We start from the raw sequence: 21,226 nt of genomic DNA, 5'->3' as shown, positions 1-21,226 counted from the left end.
CCACCTGTTACACCACAGCGCTGGCCCCAGCAATTCATATTTCAAACTAAAAAAGTTGGGACTTTAATCTCATATTTCATGGAAAGCTTGTTTTCTGTAAAAAAAGTAATAAAGCAGAAGCATGTATTTAGAAGCCCTTTTTCAAACTTTCTTTTGCTTTGAATAAGTATGTTTTTCTCTTTGAAAAAAGGGCAATTTGAATTTCATGGGAGAGACCAGCATTGTAGCATAGCAGGCTAAGCCTCCACCTGCGCAGCATCCTTTATGGGGACCAGTTTGAGACCTGGCTGTTCCACTTCCAATCCAGCTCCCTGCTAACACACCTGGAAAAGCAGCGAAAACTGCCCCAAGTGCTTGGGCCCCTACAGCCACATGGGCCACCAGGAAGAAGTTCCAGACTCCTGTCTTCAGCCTGGCTCAGGAGCTTTTGGGGAGTAAACCAGCAAATAAGTGAAAAATAAATTTTTAAAAAACACATATACTTAAATGGTTCATTTTCTAAGTATGTTTCAAATGAGACATTACTATTTCCAATGAGATATCCAGGATTTTACAATGAGTAATAAGAGATAAGAAAAGTAGAAAGTACCTTCCTGAACTTTTAAAACTTTTATCTATTTGCAAGGCAGAGAAACAGTTCTCTGTTCCAGTGGTTCACTCCCCAAATGCCCTCAAATGAGGCTGGGCCAGGCCAAAGCCAGGAGCTGGTAACTCAATGCAGGTTTCCCAAGTGGGTGGCAGGAAATCAATTACTTGAGCCAACACTGCTGCTTCCCAGGGCCCACATTAGTAGGAAGCTGGCGTCAGGCATCAAACCTAACACTACAACATTGAGACATGGACTTTTTACCAGTAAGCTAAATGCCTGCTCCACCTGTCCTGAATTTTCTAAGAAAGCTCAGCGTAACAGTAGAAAAAGTATAGAATATGAATCACAGTATCAGGGTTTTAAATACACTTATCTATTTTTTTGAAAGCTTTTTAAAAATTTATTTGAAAGAGTTACAGAGAGAGGTCTTCCATCCGCTGGTTCACTCCCCAGATGGCTGCCAATGGCCAGAGCTGTGCTGATCCAAAGCCAGGAGCCAGGAGCTTCTTCTAGGTCTCCCACGCGGGTGCAGGGGCCCAAGGACTTGGGCTGTCCTCCACTGCTATCCTAGGCCATAGTAGAGCGCTGGATCAGAAGAGGAGCAGCCAGGACACTAGAACTGGCGCCCATATGGGATGCCGGCACTTCAGGTGGAGGATTAACTTTAACCTGCTACGCCACAACGCCGGCCCCCACTTATTCATTTGGAACTAGGAAAGAAGCTTCCTGGGTTTTAGACTGCTTAACAATATAAAATGCAGAGAAACTATGTGTTTGGTATCTTCCTTAGACTTATTAAAGTGGTAACACAAAGTATATGCCAGGCACTGCAGAAGTAGCTATTTGCAAGATGGAAAAAATCTATCTTTCTGAAAGAGGAAAACAAATGCATAATTTTAAATATTTTATGTAATGTATATACCTATACACATGATTATAAATACATTAGTTTCAAGTAACTCATAAATCTTTGTAAAAAATTCTGTATTATTATAAAGTAGGATGATGCAATAGAAAATGGGGAGGTTGAGATAAGGTGATAGAAGAAGGTCTTTCAGAGGCAGTGACATTTGAGTCATCCGAGTAGAGAAGGATGGGAGAGGAACTGGGGCCGGCTCTGTGGCGTGGTGGATAAAGCCACCACCTGTGATGCCGGCATACCATGTGGGCACAGGGTTGAGTCCCAGCTGCTCCACTTCCAATTCAGTTCCCTGCTAATGTGTCTGGGAAAGCAGCAACAGATTTCCCAAGTGTTTGTGCCTCTGCACCCACGTGGAAGACTTAGTGGAAGCTTCTGGCTCTTGGTTTTGGCCTGGCCCAGCCCTGGTCATTCTAGCCTTTGGGGGAAGTGAACCAGCAGATGGAAGATTTCTCTCTTTTCTCTCCTTCTCTTACTTCTGACTTTCAAATAAAAATGAATCTTAAAATAAGATGGGAGAATTTTTTCAAAAATAAAAATATACAGGAAAATGGTATTGCAGGAAGAAGAACAAGGACAAACATCTTATGATAAGAATAAGCATTTAAAATGAAGGAAAAAAAAGTGAATATTTAGTGGGTAGTCAATAAAAGTTGTTGAAGTTTCTTCTTATTTTTCCAGCTAATATACAACCCAGAGCTCACTTTTTTGAGGAAACACTCTTACTACATTCCTCTCCCAACATAAGCATTCCCCCTTTGGTGCTGCCTATACCTGTATCCTTATTTCACAGTATCTCACTTTATTGTTTTAGGGGTCTGTCTCCTGTTAAATCCTCTGAAGGCAGAACTTCCTTCAGGCACTCTTGTATCTCATGAACTAACCAGTACACGGCACACGGAAGAAATATGGCAAATGCTTTCTTATCCTGGGAGAAGCAAGAACTTAATACTTTATTATCAACAAACATAAGAAAATTATGAGAGTCCTTTCTTCAGAGAGATTTAAGTCACCAAGAACATTCTAAGAGGAAGGCCTGGCTGTTGCAGCCTTCTGGAGAGGGGATCAATGGATGGAACTCTCTCTCGCTTTCTTACTTTCTACCTGTAACTCTTAACTTTCAAATAAAATCAATACATCATAAAAAATAAATTAAAATCTTAAAAAACAAATTTGCTGATTAAAAAAAAATCTCCATATAGAAAATTCTTAAGATTTTGGCCGGTGGCCGTGGCTTAACAGGCTAATCCTCCGCCTAGCGGCGCCGGCACACTGGGTTCTAGTCCCGGTCGGGGTGTCGGATTCTATCTATCCCGGTTGCCCCTCTTCCAGGCCAGCTCTCTGCTATGGGCCGGGAATGCAGTGGAGGATGGCCCAGTGCTTGGGCCCTGCACCCACATGGGAGACCAGGAGAAGCACCTGGCTCCTGGCTTCGGATCAGTGAGATGCGCCGGCCGGGCGGCCATTGGAGAGTGAACCAACGGCAAAAAGGAAGACCTTTCTCTTTGTCTCTCTCTCTCTCTCACTATCCACTCTGCCTGTCCCAAAAAAAAAAAAAAAAAAAATCTTAAGATTTCAATCCCAGTTAAACAAAAATCAAAGTTTAAAAAAGATGGGTAAAATCCAGAATTGAGGATAATGTGAGGAAATTTTAAGCACTCATTTTAAGCATTCCTTGCTCATATGATCATGAATTGGCACAAAACTTTTTCAGAGGACAATTTGGTAGTATCATTATATACGTTCTTAGACCCAGCAATTCCATTCCTAAAACCCTGTTTTACAGAAATACTAACAAAAAAGTAGGCAAGTATATATACAATGGAACATTGCAAATTGTAGCACTGGATACTATAACAAAGAAGACTGGCAACATTCCAAATGTTTACTAAAATAAGGGATGAGTAAGTAAATTCACAAAAATCCATGAAGTGGAATACTATGTAGTCATATTAAGAAAAAATTGGGTAGTCCATAATAAGTGTGCAATGCAAGCAAGGAATAGGATGTGTATTTGTGCTTGACTGTTTAATAAATATGGCATGGAAAAAATTCTGGTAGGACACCAGACTTTGTTTTTTTTTTTTTTTGACAGGCAGAGTGGACAGTGAGAGAGAGACAGAGAGAAAGGTCTTCCTTTTGCTGTTGGTTCACCCTCCAATGGCCGCCACGGTAGGCGCGCTGCGACCGGCGCACCGCGCTGATCCGATGGCAGGAGCCAGGTACTTATCCTGGTCTCCCATGGGGTGCAGGACCCAAGCACTTGGGCCATCCTCCACTGCACTCCCTGGCCACAGCAGAGAGCTGGCCTGGAAGAGGGGCAACCGGGACAGGATCAGTGTCCCAACCGGGACTAGAACCCGGTGTGTTGGCGCCGCAAGGCGGAGGATTAGCCTAGTGAGCCGCGGCGCTGGCAGGACACCAGACTTTTAACAGTGGGATTAGTTATCTCTAGAGACAGATGTTTTTCTTTACAATTCTATACTTTACTATTACTTTAAAATGAAGAAAACATGAAAGAAAAGTTATAAGCAATTTAGTTTTCACTTTAACTTCTGATTCTCAAGTTTTAAAGAAGAAAAAGCTAACCATGGTGACTACTAGTGAACACAAGAAGGGGAAATTAACTGCAAAGAATCAGAGACGACCAATGTTACAAAAGGAAGTACTCTGACATTATTGGGGAAGTTCTGAGAAAGGCCATGAATATCAGTGAAAAGGATGAGAAATATCAAAATTATTACTAAGAAAAAAAGCAACACCTGAGGAAAAATTACAGGTTATTTTGCATGAAAGGGAAAAGTGAAAGCTCTAATTATAGAATGCAGTTATAAAAAAGACACCTATTTACATTTTTATTCAAAACAAAAAACGCTTGTAAGGGTGTAAAAATTTTTTTTACATTAATTAATTTATTTTTTAAGGAATACAAATTTCTTCAGTACAACTTTAGGAATAGTTATTCTTCTCACCATACTCGCCCTTCCACCTACACTCCCTGCCACTCAGCCTCCTCCCTCTCTCTCTCCGAGTCCAATTCTCCATTAAGATTCATTTTAAATTAACTCTGTACACAGAAGACCAACTCTATACTAAGTAAAGATTTCATTTTCGCGGGTGCGCACATGTGCACACGCACACACGCGCGCGCACACACACAGAGAACCAGTTTTACAGTTAACTCTCATTAAGGACAGAGGTCCTGCATGGGGAGTTAGTGCACAGGTACTCCTTTTGTACGTCAGTGACTACCCAAGGCTCTTGATGTGAGCTGCCTAGGCTTTGGAAGCCTTTTGATTCCACAAACTCTGTCAGTATTTAGACAAGGCCATAAGCAAAGTGAAGCTCTCTCCTCCCATTAGAGAAAAGTACCTCCTTTAACAGCCACTTCCTTCTGCTGGAGTCCCACTCACAGAGATCCTTCATGTAGAACATTTTTGCCACAGTGTCTTGGCTTTCCATGCCTGAAATAGTCTCATGGGCTTTTCAGCCAGACCAGGAAGACTAAAGGGTTGATTCTGAGGTCAGAGTGTAACTTAAAGCGATTGTCATTCTATGAATCTGCTATGTGGACTGCTTCCCATGTTGGAACATTCTCTCCTTTCTAATTCTATCTAATATTATCACCAGACACTTGATCCTATTTATATGATCACTTTAACACTTAATAAGATCACTTTAACACTTAAGGTGACCTTTTTACCATCCAGTTTAACTCTTTCATATGCTGGTTTCATTCCCCTTGTGTAAATTCCCTGGGGTGGGATGGCTCAGTCATATGGTAGGTCTATATTCAGATTTCTGAGGTATCCCCATACTGTCTTCCATAGTGGCTTTACCAGTTTACATTCCTACCTTTTCCCCCTATACCTTTTTCCCCTCATTGTCACCAGCATTTGTTGTTCATTGATTTCTGTATGACAGCCATTCTGATGGAGGTGAGGTGAAACTTCACTGTGGTTTTGATTTGCATTTCCCTGATGACTAGTAATTCTGAGCATTTTATCATATGTCAGTTGGCCATTTGGATTTCCTCTTTTCAAAAATATCTGTTAAACTCTTTTGCCCTTTAATTAACTGCGTTTCTTTGTTTTGTTGTTGTGGAGTTTCTTGATCTTTTTATATTCTGGGTATTAAGCCTTCATCAACAGTTTGCAAATAATTTCTCCCATTCTATTGGTTGCCTCTTCACTTTCCTTAGTGTTTCTCTTGGAGTACAAAAGTGTCTGAATTTGATGTAATCCCATTTGTTGATTTTGGCTTTGACTGCCTATGCTTCTGGGGTCTTTTCCAAGAACTCTTTGCCTGTGCCAATGACTTGCAGGGTTTCCCCAATGCTCGCGAGTAATTTGATGGTATCACGTAATAGATTTAGTTCTTCAATCTATTTTGAATGGAATTTCATGTAAGCATCTTTTGTAGGGCTGGATGGGTTGTGACAAATTCCTTCAATTTGTTTGTTATGGAAGGTCTTTATTTCACCTTCATTCATAAATGAGAGCTTTGCCAAGTACAGTATTATGAGTTGACAGTCTAAGAGTTGAACTCTATCTCGCCATTCTCTGCTAGCCTGTAGGGTTTCTGATGAGAAGTCTGCTGTGAGTCTAATTGGAGATCCTCTGAAAGCAATCTGGTGTTTCTCTCATGCACATTTTAGAATCTTTTCTTTATGTTTTACTGTGGTAAGTTTTATTATAATGTGTCGTGGTGAGGATCTTTTCTGGTCATGTCTATTGGGGGTTCTGTGTGCTTCCTGTAATTGGATGTCCCTTTCTTTCTCCAAATTACGGACGTTTTCTGTTACTATTTCACTAAAAAGGCCTTCTAATCTTTTCTCTTTTTCCATGCCTTCAGGAACTCCTAGACCCTGTTATGTTAGGTTGTTTGATAGTATCCTGTAGATTCCCAACAGTGGTTTTTATTTTTCTAATTTCCTCTTCTTGTTTTTGGTTTACTGTATATTTTCCTGTGCTTTTTTTTTTTTTTTAATATCTTTTAAAGATGCCATTAAATTCCGCACTACTTTTTTTTTTTAAGATTTATTTACTAGAGAGACTGAGTTACAGGCAGTGAGTGGGAGAGACAGAGAGAAAGGTCTTCTTTCTGCTGTATTATTCCGCAAATGGCCGCAGCTGCACTAATCTGAAGCCAGGAGCCAGGTGCTTCTTTCAGGTCTTCCATGCTGCTGCAGGGGCCCAAGCACTTGGGCCATCTTCTACTGCTTTTCCAGAGTATAGCAGAGAGCTGGATTGGAAGTAGAGCAGCAGGCCCATATGGGATGCCAGCGCAGAGGCGGAGGATTAACCTATTGTGCCACGGTGTCGGCCCCGCTTTATCTTCCAAGACAGATATTCTTTCTTCTGTTTTACTGATTCTGTTGTTAAGGCTTTCCGCTGCATTTTTATTTGTTCTATTGAATTCTTTATTTCATTTTGATTTCTCTCTCTCTTTTTTTTTTTTGACAGGCAGAGTGGACAGTGAGAGAGAGACAGAGAGAAAGGTCTTCCTTTGCCGTTGGTTCACCCTCCAATGGCCGCCACGGCCGGCACATTGCGGCCGGCGCATTGCGCTGATCCGAAGCCAGGAGCCAGGTGCTTCTCCTGGTCTCCCATGCAGGTACAGGGCCCAAGGACTTGGGCCATCCTCCACTGCACTCCCTGGCCACAGCAGAGAGCTGGCCTGGAAGAGGGGCAACCGGGACAGAATCCGGCGCCCCAACCGGGACTAGAACCCAGTTTACCGGAGCCGCAAGGTCGAGGATTAGCCTATTGAGCCACGGCGCTGGCTGATTTCTCTTTCAGATCTCAATTTTTTGGGAGAAATTTCCTTTCATGTCATGCATGAATTTCAGTAATTTGTGCATTTGCTTCTGATTACTTCTATGTAATCTTATTATCAATTTTTTGAATTCCAATTCTGGTATTTCTTCAATCGCATCATCTTTCAACTTCACAATCTAGTATTGAAATGTTGTATTCTTTTGGGGGCGTCATGTTGTGTTCCTTATCCTTGTTTCTTTTTTTTTTTTTTTTTTGACGGGCAGAGTGGATAGTGAGAGAGAGAGACAGAGAGAAAGGTCTTCCTTTTTGCCGTTGGTTCATCCTCCAATGGCCGCTGTGGCCAGCGCATTGTGCTGATCCGAAGCCAGGAGCCAGGTGCTTCTCCTGGTCTCCCATGCGGGTGCAGGGCCCAAGCACTTGGGCCATCCTCCACTGCCTTTCTGGGCCATAGCAGAGAGCTGGCCTAGAAGAGGGGCAACCAGGACAGAATCCGGTGCCCCAACCGGGACTAGAACCCAGTGTGCCGGCACCGCAAGGCGGAGGATTAGCTTGTTAACCCACGGCGCTGGCCTATCCTTGTTTCTTGAACTGATGCCTTATCCACATTTCCAGAGATACTCGTCCCGGGACCCCCCCACCCCAGCCCCGCTCCTGCTGTAGCAGCTTTTATCTTTGTACTATGCCTCTCACTCTCCAACGCTGTTGTGTAGGTTGTCAGCTGCTAGGGTCCTGAGTTGTGGGCATCCATACCCTCTGTGTAGATCCACTCTGTACCTCCAATTTGTGTGGAGTTTCCTCTGCAGTTTTCTCCCTAAACTTTTCCTTGAACTGCACTTTCTCCACTTTTTTTAAACTATATTCTCCAAGACTAGAGCAGTCAGCCCTTCCCTACTCCACCATCTTGGAAGCTCACTCTCAAATGTTTTTAAAGGTTAATTCAATTAGTGAAGATAAATAGCAAGTCCCCTTTAAAAATAAGTTTCCTAGAAAAATTACCATATACTATCTACTTTGTAGTATATACTGGGCTAGATAGACTTATATTTATTATCTGACCTAAGTGGAATAGCTCATAAGCAAATGTTCTGCTCCTAACCTATACAAGTAAAAGCTAAGCTCCATTTAAGTAATTTAATCCCAAAACATAGCTATTGTTCAAATAAGATGTGACTGTTGAACTCAGGCTGTATTTTGAACCCCAAAGTCAGTGCTGTTAGTACTAAGAGTGTGGATACTTAACCCAATTATGGTATCTAGAAGATAAGTCTAATGGAAGGTACTTATATCACTTGGGGTATATGTCCTTGGAAGGTAGTTCTTATTAACAGGGTTGGTTATAAAAGTCCAAGTTGGACCTAGTCACTCCCTCTGCTTTCTGGTTCACCTGTCTTCTGCAGACAGTCCCCTGAGGCCATCCTCCGGCCTCACCGATGACCAAACCAAGAGGGCTCACATGGGAATGTCCAAACCTGTGAGCAGAAGTAAAACTCCTTCCTTTTTAAGTAGTTTGTATTAGATACTTCATTTAGTAATGAAAAGCTGACACAAAAGCCAGCAGGTGAAAATTTCAACCCAGATGTTCAAAAATCTATGCTCTTTTATATAGCACTACATAAATTAGCAAGTAATGGGGCTGGCATTGTGGTGCAGTGGGTTAATGCCCTGGCCTGCAGTGCCGGCATACCATATGGGCACCAGTTCAAGTCCTGGCTGCTCCACTTCCCATCCAGCTCTCTGCTCTGGCCTGGGAAAGCAGTGGAAGATGGCCCAAGTCCTTGGGCCCCTGCAATTGCCTGGGAGACCCAGAAGAAGCTCCTGGCTCCTGGCTTTGGATAGGCACAGCTCTGGCCGTTGCGGCCAATTGGGGAGTGAATCATTGGATGGAAGAACTCTCTCTATCTCTCTGCCTCTCCTTTCTCTGTGTAACTCTGACTTTCAAATAAACAAATTAAGAAAAAATTAGCAAATAAAATGCTAAAATCCAATTTCTCAGTAGTGACTCCTTATTTAAGGCCAATATTTTGGGATGATAAAGGGCATGGTTGCTATCTATATTTTCCTGTCAAGAAAACAAAACAAATGACTATTATAGTTATATAGTACTACCTTCTTTCAAAACATCTTCCCTTTGAGAAGCAAAAGGAGCCATGTAGAGAAATGCAATTAAGGTTATCTGTCAGGCACCCAGAAATCAAAGAAAGGGTTAATTACAATAACAAAAAGCATTAAGTTGCAAAAAAAGCATTAAGTTGCATAACAGTAAATAATCAACTTCATTTAAATTTTTCACTATCTACTGTGCTATGTTGTATGTATATATAATATAAAAATTACACAATTCAGGGCTTTTACTAGTTTTTTGGTGAAAGAATATGACTTCACACACCTTGGGGATAAACTAACCATTTGGCATCCATATACATAAACCCAAGGCATCATTCTTTCCCCAATAGCAGTTTGAACTGAAGGCAAGATCCTTAGGGAAAAACGGAAAAATAATCAGTGATCGAGCCATAAATCCATAAAATTATAGCAAACATTACATTGTTTCAGTGGTGCTTTAAAAATATGTGCCTTTAATAGAAAGCTGCTTAAACTATTCAATAAAATCTCCTCTGGTAAATGGTGGTGCTTGGAACTTCAGATCGCATTTTAATAACCTAGATAGAGAGGGACTGCTGCTGTAGTTACTCCACGCAAATCATGCCAAGTACTTCTAGTACCCCTCCAATTAAATCTATTACTGTGTAGAAACCTAAGTTACTCAGGAAGATCTTAAAACAGCTGAATTCTGATAAGTCTTGATAGTACAAGTCTTAAACACAAAGTGAACACTCCTAAAATATAGCAGCCCGGGGCACAGCAGGTTAAGCTGCCACTTGCAACACCAATTCCATATAAGAGCACCAATTCAAGTCCTGGCTGCTCCTCTTCCAATCCAACTCCCTGATAATGTGCCTGGAAGGGCAGTGGAAGATGGAGTACAGGGCTCCTGGCATCAGCCTGACCCAGTCCCAACTGTTGCAGCCATTTGGGGAGTGAACCAGTGGATGGGAGATCTTGCTCTGTCTCTCCCTCGCTTTGTAACTCTGCCTTTCTAATAAACTCTTAAAAAGAAAATACAGATGCCCTAATAAAATATAAATTAGCTCTCATGCATTTTATTGTCAACATACAAATAAGACCTATATATTACATAGATTTGGTAAGAAATGAGTTTACATAGCAGTTAATGGCCCTGTTATACCAATAGCTTTTCTAACTACAGAAAATTTCAGTAATGATGCTATGAATAATTAAGGAGTTCAAATCATTCCCCCAAAGACGTTCTTATAAAATTGATAGTCTATTAAGAAAAATATTATTAGGATACTTTTCTGGTATAAGTATACCAGTTACAAGCTTTGCAAACTACACTAAATGCTTTAAAATTAATAAATTTGTAATACATAAATTTATATTGCATTTTTATTTTTTCTAAAAATAAGACAAAAACTTTCGAAAGCTGAATGCTACTTTGAGAGAAAGGGTTAATAAACATTTTAAAGGTTAGCCATATAAACCAGGCTTTTAGTCTAATTGTATTATCAAAGTATGATCAAATGCACGATATAACCAACACTTATTATTAACCAAATTACAGTACTGAATACACCTTTATTCAGTTCTCTGTATGTCTTCTACAGTTATGATTCAGATGTTTATTTCTTAGATATATTCAGAGAGTATTCACTAAGAGGTGGCAGTTATTCCCATTTAGCAAATGAGAAAAGAGATGTGTAAGACAGTGAGTCATTTACAAGTCATTATTAGTGAACAGAGTTCTGTGAGTAGAACATCAATTTCATTTCCTGGGGCAGGCGTTTGGCACAGCAGTTAATATGCTGCTTAGAACAACCATTCCCCATTATCAATGTCTGGGTTTGAATCCAGGCTCCCTTCCTGATTTCAGCTTCCTGTTAATGTGTACCTTTTGAAACAGCAGGGATGGCTCAAGTGCTTTGGTCCCTGCCACCCACGTGGGAGACCTGGACTTAATGCCTAGCTCCTGATTTCAGTCAACGGATCCTGGCTGTTGTGGGCATCTGGGGAATGAACCAGTGTGAGATCTCTCTCTCTCTCTCTGCCTTTCAAATAAATAAATAAAAACATTCTGATTATAAGCTTAACTCTTTCCACTGTTTCATACCTTTTGGTACCAATTACTTGAAAACTATGTACAAATTTAAGTTTGAGTTTTCTATGGTAAACCATTTTCCATTTCATCTGATTACTTCACTACAGAATACAGATGTGCGCTTTAGCACAGAGAGACTAAATTTCTGGTTCACTGCAGTGGTGCTCTGGCAACAACCTACAACCTCTTTACCAATCAGAAGATTGCAAGTGCTACTGCAAATGCTAGCTATGAACTAGAAACTCCACTTCCGATGTTCTATCCAAATGAAACTTAGTCAAACTATGAAATATGGATACTCTTCTATATAGAATATAGAGAAAATACTAGATGGCTGCCATGATTGTCATATGAATGATACAATTTAAAGTTACAATATTATATTGTTTTCCTTTAATGCAAATCTTCCCCAAATAAAAGTTCATGCATAATGTATAATGTACATTTGTGCAGCAAAAATCACATTCTTATTCAAGGACTTCAAAACACTCACCCTAGAGCCTGGAAAGAAGGAATTGAAAGTGCCCAGTGCATTGACAAGAACAGCAGTCTGGAGGCAGATTCCCCAATGTAGTGCACATTCAGGTACTCAGGCATAGGAGAAGGCATGGTGAGCTAGTATGAACAGGGATTTAGGTAAATTATCTTAACAATGAAGTTCTAAATTAGAATTTATTTGAAAAAGGTGAATGTAAACATAACACATCAAATATGAATCTAACACATACACACAAAAAAACTAATCCTGAAATAATCCAAGTCAACAGGGATTAAAATAAGTGAAGTCATAGTTTCTAACAAAGCAATATTCAGAAAAGCAGATCAACCATGATGTTTAAAGTTACTTCCTGTTTTAGTCTAGTAATATTTCTATTTCCTTCCTCCATTAACAAAAGTGTACAAATTCAGTTTATGGAGCAATCACGTATGATAAATGTTCCTTTCATTTAGGCTAAGAAATCAACAAATTCAAATGTTAACAGGGCTAGGAAAGTAATGAGTGAAGTGCTGGTGCCAACTGGGGAGAGAATGTTCTCAGATAAAGGGCACAGCACAAAGAAAACATGAGAATTTGGGCTCAGCACTACAGGTCTTTCAATTTTCCAAAGAGCAGGGTCTGTGTGTAATCTATTAAAAAAATAAAAACTGGTACAGTATTTTTAAAAATTTTCTATAAGTAAAACAAAATATGTCTGTGAACTTTCTGCTTTCAGGCAGTCAGTCTGTATCACTGATATTAGATAGTTATTTTAAATGTTTGACCACTGCTAAAAATAAATATAAATATCCATCATCAAAACTTTGGAAAGCAAATCTGAAAATATTGTTAAAGAGAACTTTTTCACTGCTACATACATGAAATGTAATATCATTATGAAATTTTTCTACTTTGAAATTATTAAAATGATCTAGAGTATCAATCTAGAGAACAAAAGAAAATAAGCATTCACACCCTACTGAGGCTAAGTCAACAGCTGGGCAATTTGGCTGCCATCTATCAAAAGTTTTAAATTCATTACCCTATGACCTAATAAAGCCACTTATAAATCTATTCTAGAAAATTACTTGCATACATTCACAGAAAAGCATGTATAAGGAGGTCTACTGTAATTCTAACAACGAAATTAAAAGTTGGTAATAATCCAATCCCAACCTTTCATCACCAGGGAAAATAATAATCCACATTACAGTAATACCTTGTAGGCAATAAAATTAATAAGATAAATTGAGATGTAATGGCACAGAAAAAATATTTCAGACATATACGTGGAAAATTCTGCAAAGGCATGCAGATAGTCCAATATATGCTTAAGAGAATGTGTATATATGCGTACACACACATACACACACAAATGACAGAAGGAAATAAACCACATAGTTAACAGTGGCTGCCTCTAGGAGTGGGGGACATGTGAATGTACCTGTAGGTATTTTTCTGAGAAAATGAAATCTAGCTTTCATCAGATTCTTAAAGATGTCTACAGTTCCACGGAGATCAAAAGGTTTTCATCAAAATTATATAAAAGTTCTCCAGAAATGTTAGATGAAAATGTAAAAAAAATAAATTTGCCTTTGTTCAATATTAGCCACAAATGATTTACTGGCCAAATACTAAAATAGTATAGCAATTAACAGTTGACATTCAATAGATGAGAAAAACTTCTTCTTATGTCTAAGAGTGTTTTAAAAACATTTACTGGAGCAATAAATTCAATTCAATTCTTTAACAGAATCGTAGGCTATCAACTATTAAACATCTTAAATGTAAGCTATCATGATGAAACTTTCTATGAACGAGTACATTAAAAAAACTGGGAACTATCATACCTTTTCAGAAGTGCCCAAGGTGAGTAGGGAAAAAAAGCCTGAAAAATTAGGGGAATTACCAAAAATTACTAGTTTCAGGGAGTGAAGGCTAAGTAAGATGAAAAAACAACAAATATCCCTTGTCAAATGTTTTAAATTGCCTCTAAATCAAATATTTGTAATACGGTCTTCATTTGGTATCTTCCAGATTGGTTCCAGGATCCTGTGTGGATACCAAAATCTGCATGCTCAAGTCTCTTATACAAAATGCTATACTATTTGCATACAACCTGCACACACTCTCCCATATACTTTGATCTCTAGGTTATTTATAACACCCAGTACAATACAAATGCTATATTAACAGTACTGCACTGTTTGGGAAATAATGACAAGAAAAAAAAGCCTGTACATGTACAGTACAAATAGGATTTTTTTTCCCTATTTTTGATCCATGTTTGGTTGAATTTGCAGATGCAAACTCTTGGATGCAGAATACTCAGGTACAGAGGGCCAACTTTTAAATAAAAATTGGATACAATAGCTTTGATTTACTCAACAGTCATGGCAACTGGAACCTTTCTACTGCTTTAGTTATAAACTAAAGTAACTCAGATAAAATATTACTGTTTTATTATATTATAAGGACATCTCATAATTTATTTACACACCTAAAATGCCTCCAGTGTTATCAATCACAAAGCTAATGATGGCTGAAGAAACAATAATAATCTATTCAACAAGTCTTTTAGACTCAAAAGAAAGATTTTCTTCTACATAGAGAAGGTCAGTTTCTACTACAAAGATGTAAAGGATTCCTCAAAATGCCTGTGGATATTTAAATTTATAAAGTGAAATAGATATATTTTTCAAATTAAAAAATGAGGGTACTTAAAAAAGGTTTCAAAAATAGAATTAAAAAGATGCTTATTTTGGTGCAAAATTTTGAAATCCATGCATAATTTTTCATTGTATATATTTTCTGTGAACTTCCTGACGACTCCTTAAATGCATGGATTTCAAGAGTATTTTGCACAAAATAAACTTACTTTCTCAGCCAATTTTCCACAAACTTAAGCAATTTGAAAGTCAAGGGGAGAGACAGGTGTTTCTTCCATTCACTAGTTCATTCCCCACATGCCTGTAATAGCCAGCTGTAGGATAGGAGGAACCCAGGAGCCCAGAACTTCATTCAGGTCCCTTGTTTGGTGGCAGGGACTCAACTACTTGAGGCATCACTGCTGCCTCACAGGGTCTACATTAGCAGGAGACTGGAATCTAGTGTGGCGTTACAACTTGAACCCATAAACTTCAAAATGGGTGTCCCAAGGGGCTTCTTAATAGCTAGCCTAACACTTGTCTCAATATTCCACAAACTTAGGGGCCAGCGTTGTGGCATAGTTAGTTAAGCTGCTGCCTTCAATATGCAAGTATTCCATATGGATGCTGGTTTAAGTCTTGGCTGCTCCACTTCTGATCCAGCTCCCTGTTAATGGCATGGGAAAAACAGAGGAAGATGGCCTAAGTATTTGGGCCTCTGCCGCCCTGGCCATTGCAGTCTTTTGGGGGAATGAATCAGTGAATGGAAGATATCTCTCTCCTTCTCTTTCCCTCTCTCTGTAACTTTACCTTTCAAAAAAAAAAATTTTTTTTTAAAAAAACCCTACACTTAACCAATCAGTTTTCAAAGTTCTTACTCGCCATTCCAAGTCCCTTTCTAGCAGAATTTCTATATTAAATCTGGCAACAATCTGCATAATAGAGCTTTTAAAAAATAATTTGACTTGTATTAAATCTAGATTACACTTTTAATTTTTCTCTTCTTATGACCAAAATTCTTATAACCCTGGATCATTCATTAACCATTTAATGTACTCAGACGTCTCTGTGAAACACCACGTGCTGCTGTCTCAGTAGAGGAATAAGGTGAAAACAGAATGAGTTTTTAAGAAGGAAATAATAGGATGTGTGGGAAATGACAGGCAGTTTTTATCAGAAGGTGGAGGGCTCTAAAAGGTCACATTACAAAGATTGAACTTAAACCCATATGGGTCATGGAAAGGATTGAAGGATTTTAAATAGCAGAGTGACATAATTAGGTGATTTTTAACAAATATCATGTTGGTATTAGTGCAAAGGATAAGATGGAGAAGAGACTGACAGCAAAGATATACTGTAAAAATTTAACAAAGTTTAAAGGGCCTGAAATACGGCATGGAAATGAAGAGGAAGGGAGAAATTTAAGCAAGATTGTTAGGATTCATTTACTAAATAGAGCGGAGAAATGAGTAAGGACAATGACAAGGACTCCCCAGTTGCAAGGCTGACTTAAAGAAATGTGATTCTGATCTTGCTATAATAAATATAAGAGAGGAACGGCTTGGGAAATCACTTTATATCTGTCTTTACTTATTTCTAAAATGAGAATACCATAAACCACAACTATTCCTATAAGAACATTCTAAGAATCAAGTGAGATAAGGTATATGAAATCATGCAAAAATCTGAAGTTTAATAAAAATGTTAAATATTACAATGTCCTAGAGTCTTCAGAATAAAACTTCAAACTTCTCTATTACATTATTTCTCCTTGTCACCTTAATTGCTTTGACTAAGTCGATGAAAATCTTTTTCTTCACCTACATGAAAATAAAATTTCTAGCCTCCTCAAAAGAATATGGTGAGATTAAAATTTAAAAATGCATTACAAAATATGCTACTAACTACACTGTACAGAAAATGTAACAGAGGAACAAAATGGTATTTAGCTCAGCAATGAAGATATCTGAGAGAAATCTAATTACAGCTATCAAGTCTTGAAACTCATAACCAGAAAAGCTCAGTTAGAGAACTAACCATGAAATTACCAGATTCTAGGAAAGAAGCAGGGAAATCACTAAAACGTGGAACTCTTTGACTTCACCAGGCTATAAACATGAATCAAAGGAAAAAAGGAGCCATCCTTCTAAAGTAATAAACTTCACAATGCTGACTCCGAGGATACCCAGAGTACAGGAGGTAAATGGAATGGAAAAATTAACCAATCCCCAAAAGAAAACAGCTTTAATATTCCTGATTCATCTGTCCAAAATCTATCTTTATCTCAAGGAATCATAAATTTTGAGGAGCAACATAAAAAATAAAAAAGGTAAACCACCTCTACATTCTAAAGACATGCTCTTTTTCTTTGACGTGAGTCCTCTCCCACATTCTGTCTCATTTCATCTTTCCTCCCACTTAATACAAAGGCAGGAAATAAAACTAAGAAAACAAAAGAATGGCTTTCATTGACAGTAAGAAAGCACAATAGGAAAGTTTTCCTCTCTCTACCCTTGTCTATAGAGTCCACTATAATTTTTAAGGATGACAAGGATTATTCTCATTACCTTTTCTCATAACACATTTGCACAATGCAGATAAGACATTTAAGATTTCTCTAGTAAAACTGTACATGAAAATTGGTTTCACTGACAGATTTTACTGACTATATGAAATTACTGTATTTATGATTGTTATTTAAGTCACTGAGATTTTACTGACTATATGAAATTACTGTATTTATGATTGTTATTTAAGTCACTGAGTTTTCTTTGTGACTATTTTTACTAAGTTAAACTTAACAAATACAAATATTACCATACAGAGTTTTGACCAATTTTACATTCACTTTGTTTTCCATTTTTTCTACAGGTAATACACATATTTATTTAATAATGGTGCATATTCTAAGAAATACATGAGGATTTATAATCTACAGTAAAAAATATGAGCAGTGACTCTTAGGTATCCCCTAACTACTATGTATTATAAGTGAAATCTTTTATGCATATTCCATAACTTTATTTTTTGCTAATAGTATCCACAGATACAGAGCAAAGTCACAGAATGGTTAAAATGTAGGGATCAAACAATGTGGTCTGAATGTAGGGTCCAATAATGACCACATCTGTAAAACTGATAAAATATGATTTGAATGACAAATAAGATATCAGGAGGTGCTTTTCAGTTCTCTATACCTATTGTTTCTAGTATTATACACATATTGTTCCACCCTAAATGAACATATTTAGGGGAACAAAGTAAATGTCAAGTGTACTTCCCCAAATGTTTAAAAAGGAAAAAAAATGAAAAATGTATTAAGTAATTTATACCTTCTTATAATAATGTTGAAAGCTAGCTAATTAGGTTGATATACAACAAATGGATTTGTTTGTAGTTACTACAGTAAAAGCAAAATATTTGGGACTTACTGGTTCACACTGAAGCAGTAACTAGGCACTGACCAAAAGCAGTGCATTCAACATACCATGAATGCTGATACTTAAACCAAAAAACAAACAATCCTTAGATATTTATAGATCTAAATCCAATCGTTGCTATTAACACTGGCTTATCAACAGGGGTGCTTTATTGAGACATTATTTCATAACCAGATGTGTATGTTTGAACTGCTGTTCTGAAGTTTTATCAGGACTATTTCTGACTTGAAAAGCACAACAATCATACTCTGACTTTTGAAAGGAAGATCAAATCAAACAATAACACAATATAAAAATTTAAAAAGCAGAAATACCCTGAAAGCTACATGTGAATCGCTGAGAAGTGGCCCTTCTTTTTCGATGTAATTTATGCTTGAGTCTCCAGCTAGTACATGCATGCTTCCTTCCATGCCCTCTACTGAGTTCTGACAAGCTGTGTTCTCTCCAGGATTCAATGCTTTTGCAAGAGTATCAAATGCCCTACAATGAGACATAAGAAGCTGTGAGCCTGGGCAATCTCCACAGAAAATTCTGGAATTAAGATTCAGGCCAAAAAACTTGTTTACAAACAGAATGCTGGTGAACCAGTGAGCACTCTATTTCAGTGGCACCTATGACTCCCCAAAGACTACAAATTAAACTTTAGATGTATAGTACAAGATACTATATTATTATATTAATGTATGACTGGAGAATTAAGATATTTTTTGACAGGCTGAGTTAGACAGTGAGAGAGACAGAGAGAAAGGTCTTCCTTCCATTGGTTCACCCCCCAAATGGCAGCTACGGCCGGTGCACTGTGCCGATCTGGAAGCCAGGAGCCAGGTGCTTCTCCTGGTCTCCCATGGGGTGCAGGGCCCAAGGGACCTGGGTCATCCTCCACTGCACTCCATGGCCACAACAGAGAGCTGGACTGGAAGAGGAGCAATCGGGACAGAATCCAGCGCCCCAATCGGGACTAGATCCTGGGGTGCCGGCGCCACAGGCGGAGGATTAGCCTAGTGAGCCGCGGCGCCGGCCATGATCTCTTTTTCACCGATACTTAAGGGGATAAAAAAACTCTAATAGTCTGATATGAAAGTGTGCTATTAAAGCAGTGCATTTAATATATGAACCCACTTAACTGACATACATAAGTTCTTTAGAAGGAATAAAGGTAAAAACTTTTGTTGACTCTACCATATTGCACACAATACAAAGTTGTGTCTTAATTTTATTTAAAAATTCAGAGAGTATTTTCAAGCTTGTAGTTACATAGTTAAATTCAAAGTGTAAGAATTTGAGATTAAGACAATAAATTAAGTATTAGCAAATAATTATTCAAAATAGCTCCCTCTAAGAGAGGTAGTGAGACTGTGTATGAGTATGAGAGAGAGAGAGAGAGAGAGAGAGAGAGAGAGAGAGAGAGAGAATGAGAATGTATACTTCCATCCACTGTTCATTTCCCAAACATCTGCAATGGCCCTGGGCCAGGGGTCTGCAACTCAATCCAAATCTCCCATGTGGGAGCAACTCAATTACCTAAACCATCACCAGGGCCTCGCAGGGTCAGCATTAGCAGAAAGCTGGGGATAGGTGGTACAGCCAGGTATGGAATCCAGGCATTCCAACATGGGACACAGTAGCTTAACCAGTAGGATAAATGCATACCCTCATAATTTTCAATGATCTTCCTTTGGAGTTCCTGGAGATATCAAGTTCAATAAAGGACTTGGCATGCAGTTTATTTCATGTTTTAAATGAGAAAAAGAGTGTGGGAAAATCTAAAGAAACTTAATTTCTATAGCCTAAGTATTAACACTGATAAAATTAAAAGCAGAATTCTGTATTTTTCTCAAGTGTAACTAAAACCTATAGTTAATTCAACTTTGTCTTTCACATTTATTTTTATGACCAGAAACTGGGGATTGTGTTGAACCTAACACTTAAGCAACACAAATATTTCACTTCACATACACAGAAGATAAAACATGATAACCAAATATTTGAATTCTCAGGCCAAAATTATTAACTTTACAGGGAAAAAAATTCCTAAATTTTAAGACTTCATTTCTAATCATATAATATTCAATTATTGCTCTTGCTATTTAGAATGTTACCTGTTGGACATTCTCAGTTAAAACTTATAATTTACATTTTCTATGTCTAATAGAAATACCTGTTTTTTGAAATTTCTGTAAATAATATCTAACATAAAATATCAATAAATAAATACTAAAAGACACAAGATAAAAAAACAGGCCTTACCTTGAAACATCACCATTGGTTTGCATTTCTTGATGAAATTCACACAAAGAGGAATCACCATTACTTAAGCTTTCCATCACAGACATATCATTACTATTTTGAGAAAGATCTTTAGTTTTTCCAAGATTTGCTAATGATGTAACTACACTAGCCAATGTACTTAGGTCTCCCTGGCAGGATTCAGCCTTTAAGAAAAAAAAAAAAGTATTAGAAGTCTGAAAATTATTGTATTTTAAAATCTGAAATTACCAACTAAAATTTTATTATGAAATGCCACAAAAAAGGTATACCATGATAAACAAAGTCAAGAAAGTAAAATCAAAGAGCTTTGAGCTTTTAGAATCTTCATTAAAAAAAAGTTTAAAAACAGCACATACTTTTCTTCAGAAATATTTATTAAACAGCTTAAGCCAAAAGCTGCAGTCAATGGCTAATTTATTCATGTCATTGTCATTCCCTCTATAAAAAGGATTTAAAATTTGTCTTAATATGAAAGGCAAAGATCCCCCATCTACTGGTTCACCTTCTGCATGGCCCATGTAGCTGGGGTTAGGCATTTGAAGCCTGGGGGCAGGAATTCTATCTAGGTCTCCTACATAGGTGGCAGGTACCCAATAGATGCACTACACCGACTGATTCCCAGAGCATGTCTTAGCAGGAAACTGGAATCAAGAGTAGAAGCAGGACTCGAATTCAGGCACTTATATATGGGATGCAGGTGCTACAAGTAGCATCTTAAGTGCCATGCCAAAAGCCCACCCTTATAAAATGATATTAAGTGGCTGGCACCACGGCTCACTAGGCTAATCCTCCGCCTGTGGCGCCGGCACCCCAGGTTCTAGTCCCAATTGGGGCGCCGGATTCTGTCCCGGTTGCTCCTCTTCCAGTCCAGCTCTCTGCTGTGGCCTGGGAAGGCAGTGGAGGATGGCCCAAGTGCTTGGGCCCTGC

At 38.3% G+C, this 21,226-nt stretch overlaps 1 protein-coding gene across 1 annotated transcript in view; it reads right to left on the bottom strand.

The window, feature by feature from the left end:
- Nucleotides 1-21,226, bottom strand: part of NR2C1 (nuclear receptor subfamily 2 group C member 1) — a 60,106-nt gene that overhangs the window by 11,350 nt on the left and 27,530 nt on the right. Inside the window, exons 8-10 of the mRNA XM_062203116.1 lie at nucleotides 20,279-20,463; nucleotides 18,346-18,511; nucleotides 11,959-12,080 (exon numbers count right to left, since the gene is read on the bottom strand). Of these exons, the coding sequence (XP_062059100.1) occupies nucleotides 11,959-12,080; nucleotides 18,346-18,511; nucleotides 20,279-20,463 (473 nt within the window). The remainder of the gene's footprint in view (nucleotides 1-11,958; nucleotides 12,081-18,345; nucleotides 18,512-20,278; nucleotides 20,464-21,226) is intronic.

This window comes from Lepus europaeus, chromosome 10, assembly GCF_033115175.1.
Source record: "Lepus europaeus isolate LE1 chromosome 10, mLepTim1.pri, whole genome shotgun sequence".
Taxonomy (NCBI): Eukaryota; Metazoa; Chordata; class Mammalia; order Lagomorpha; family Leporidae; genus Lepus; species Lepus europaeus.
The sequence above is the reverse complement of the archived record's forward strand: the minus strand, read 5'-3'. Positions and strand labels throughout refer to the sequence as shown.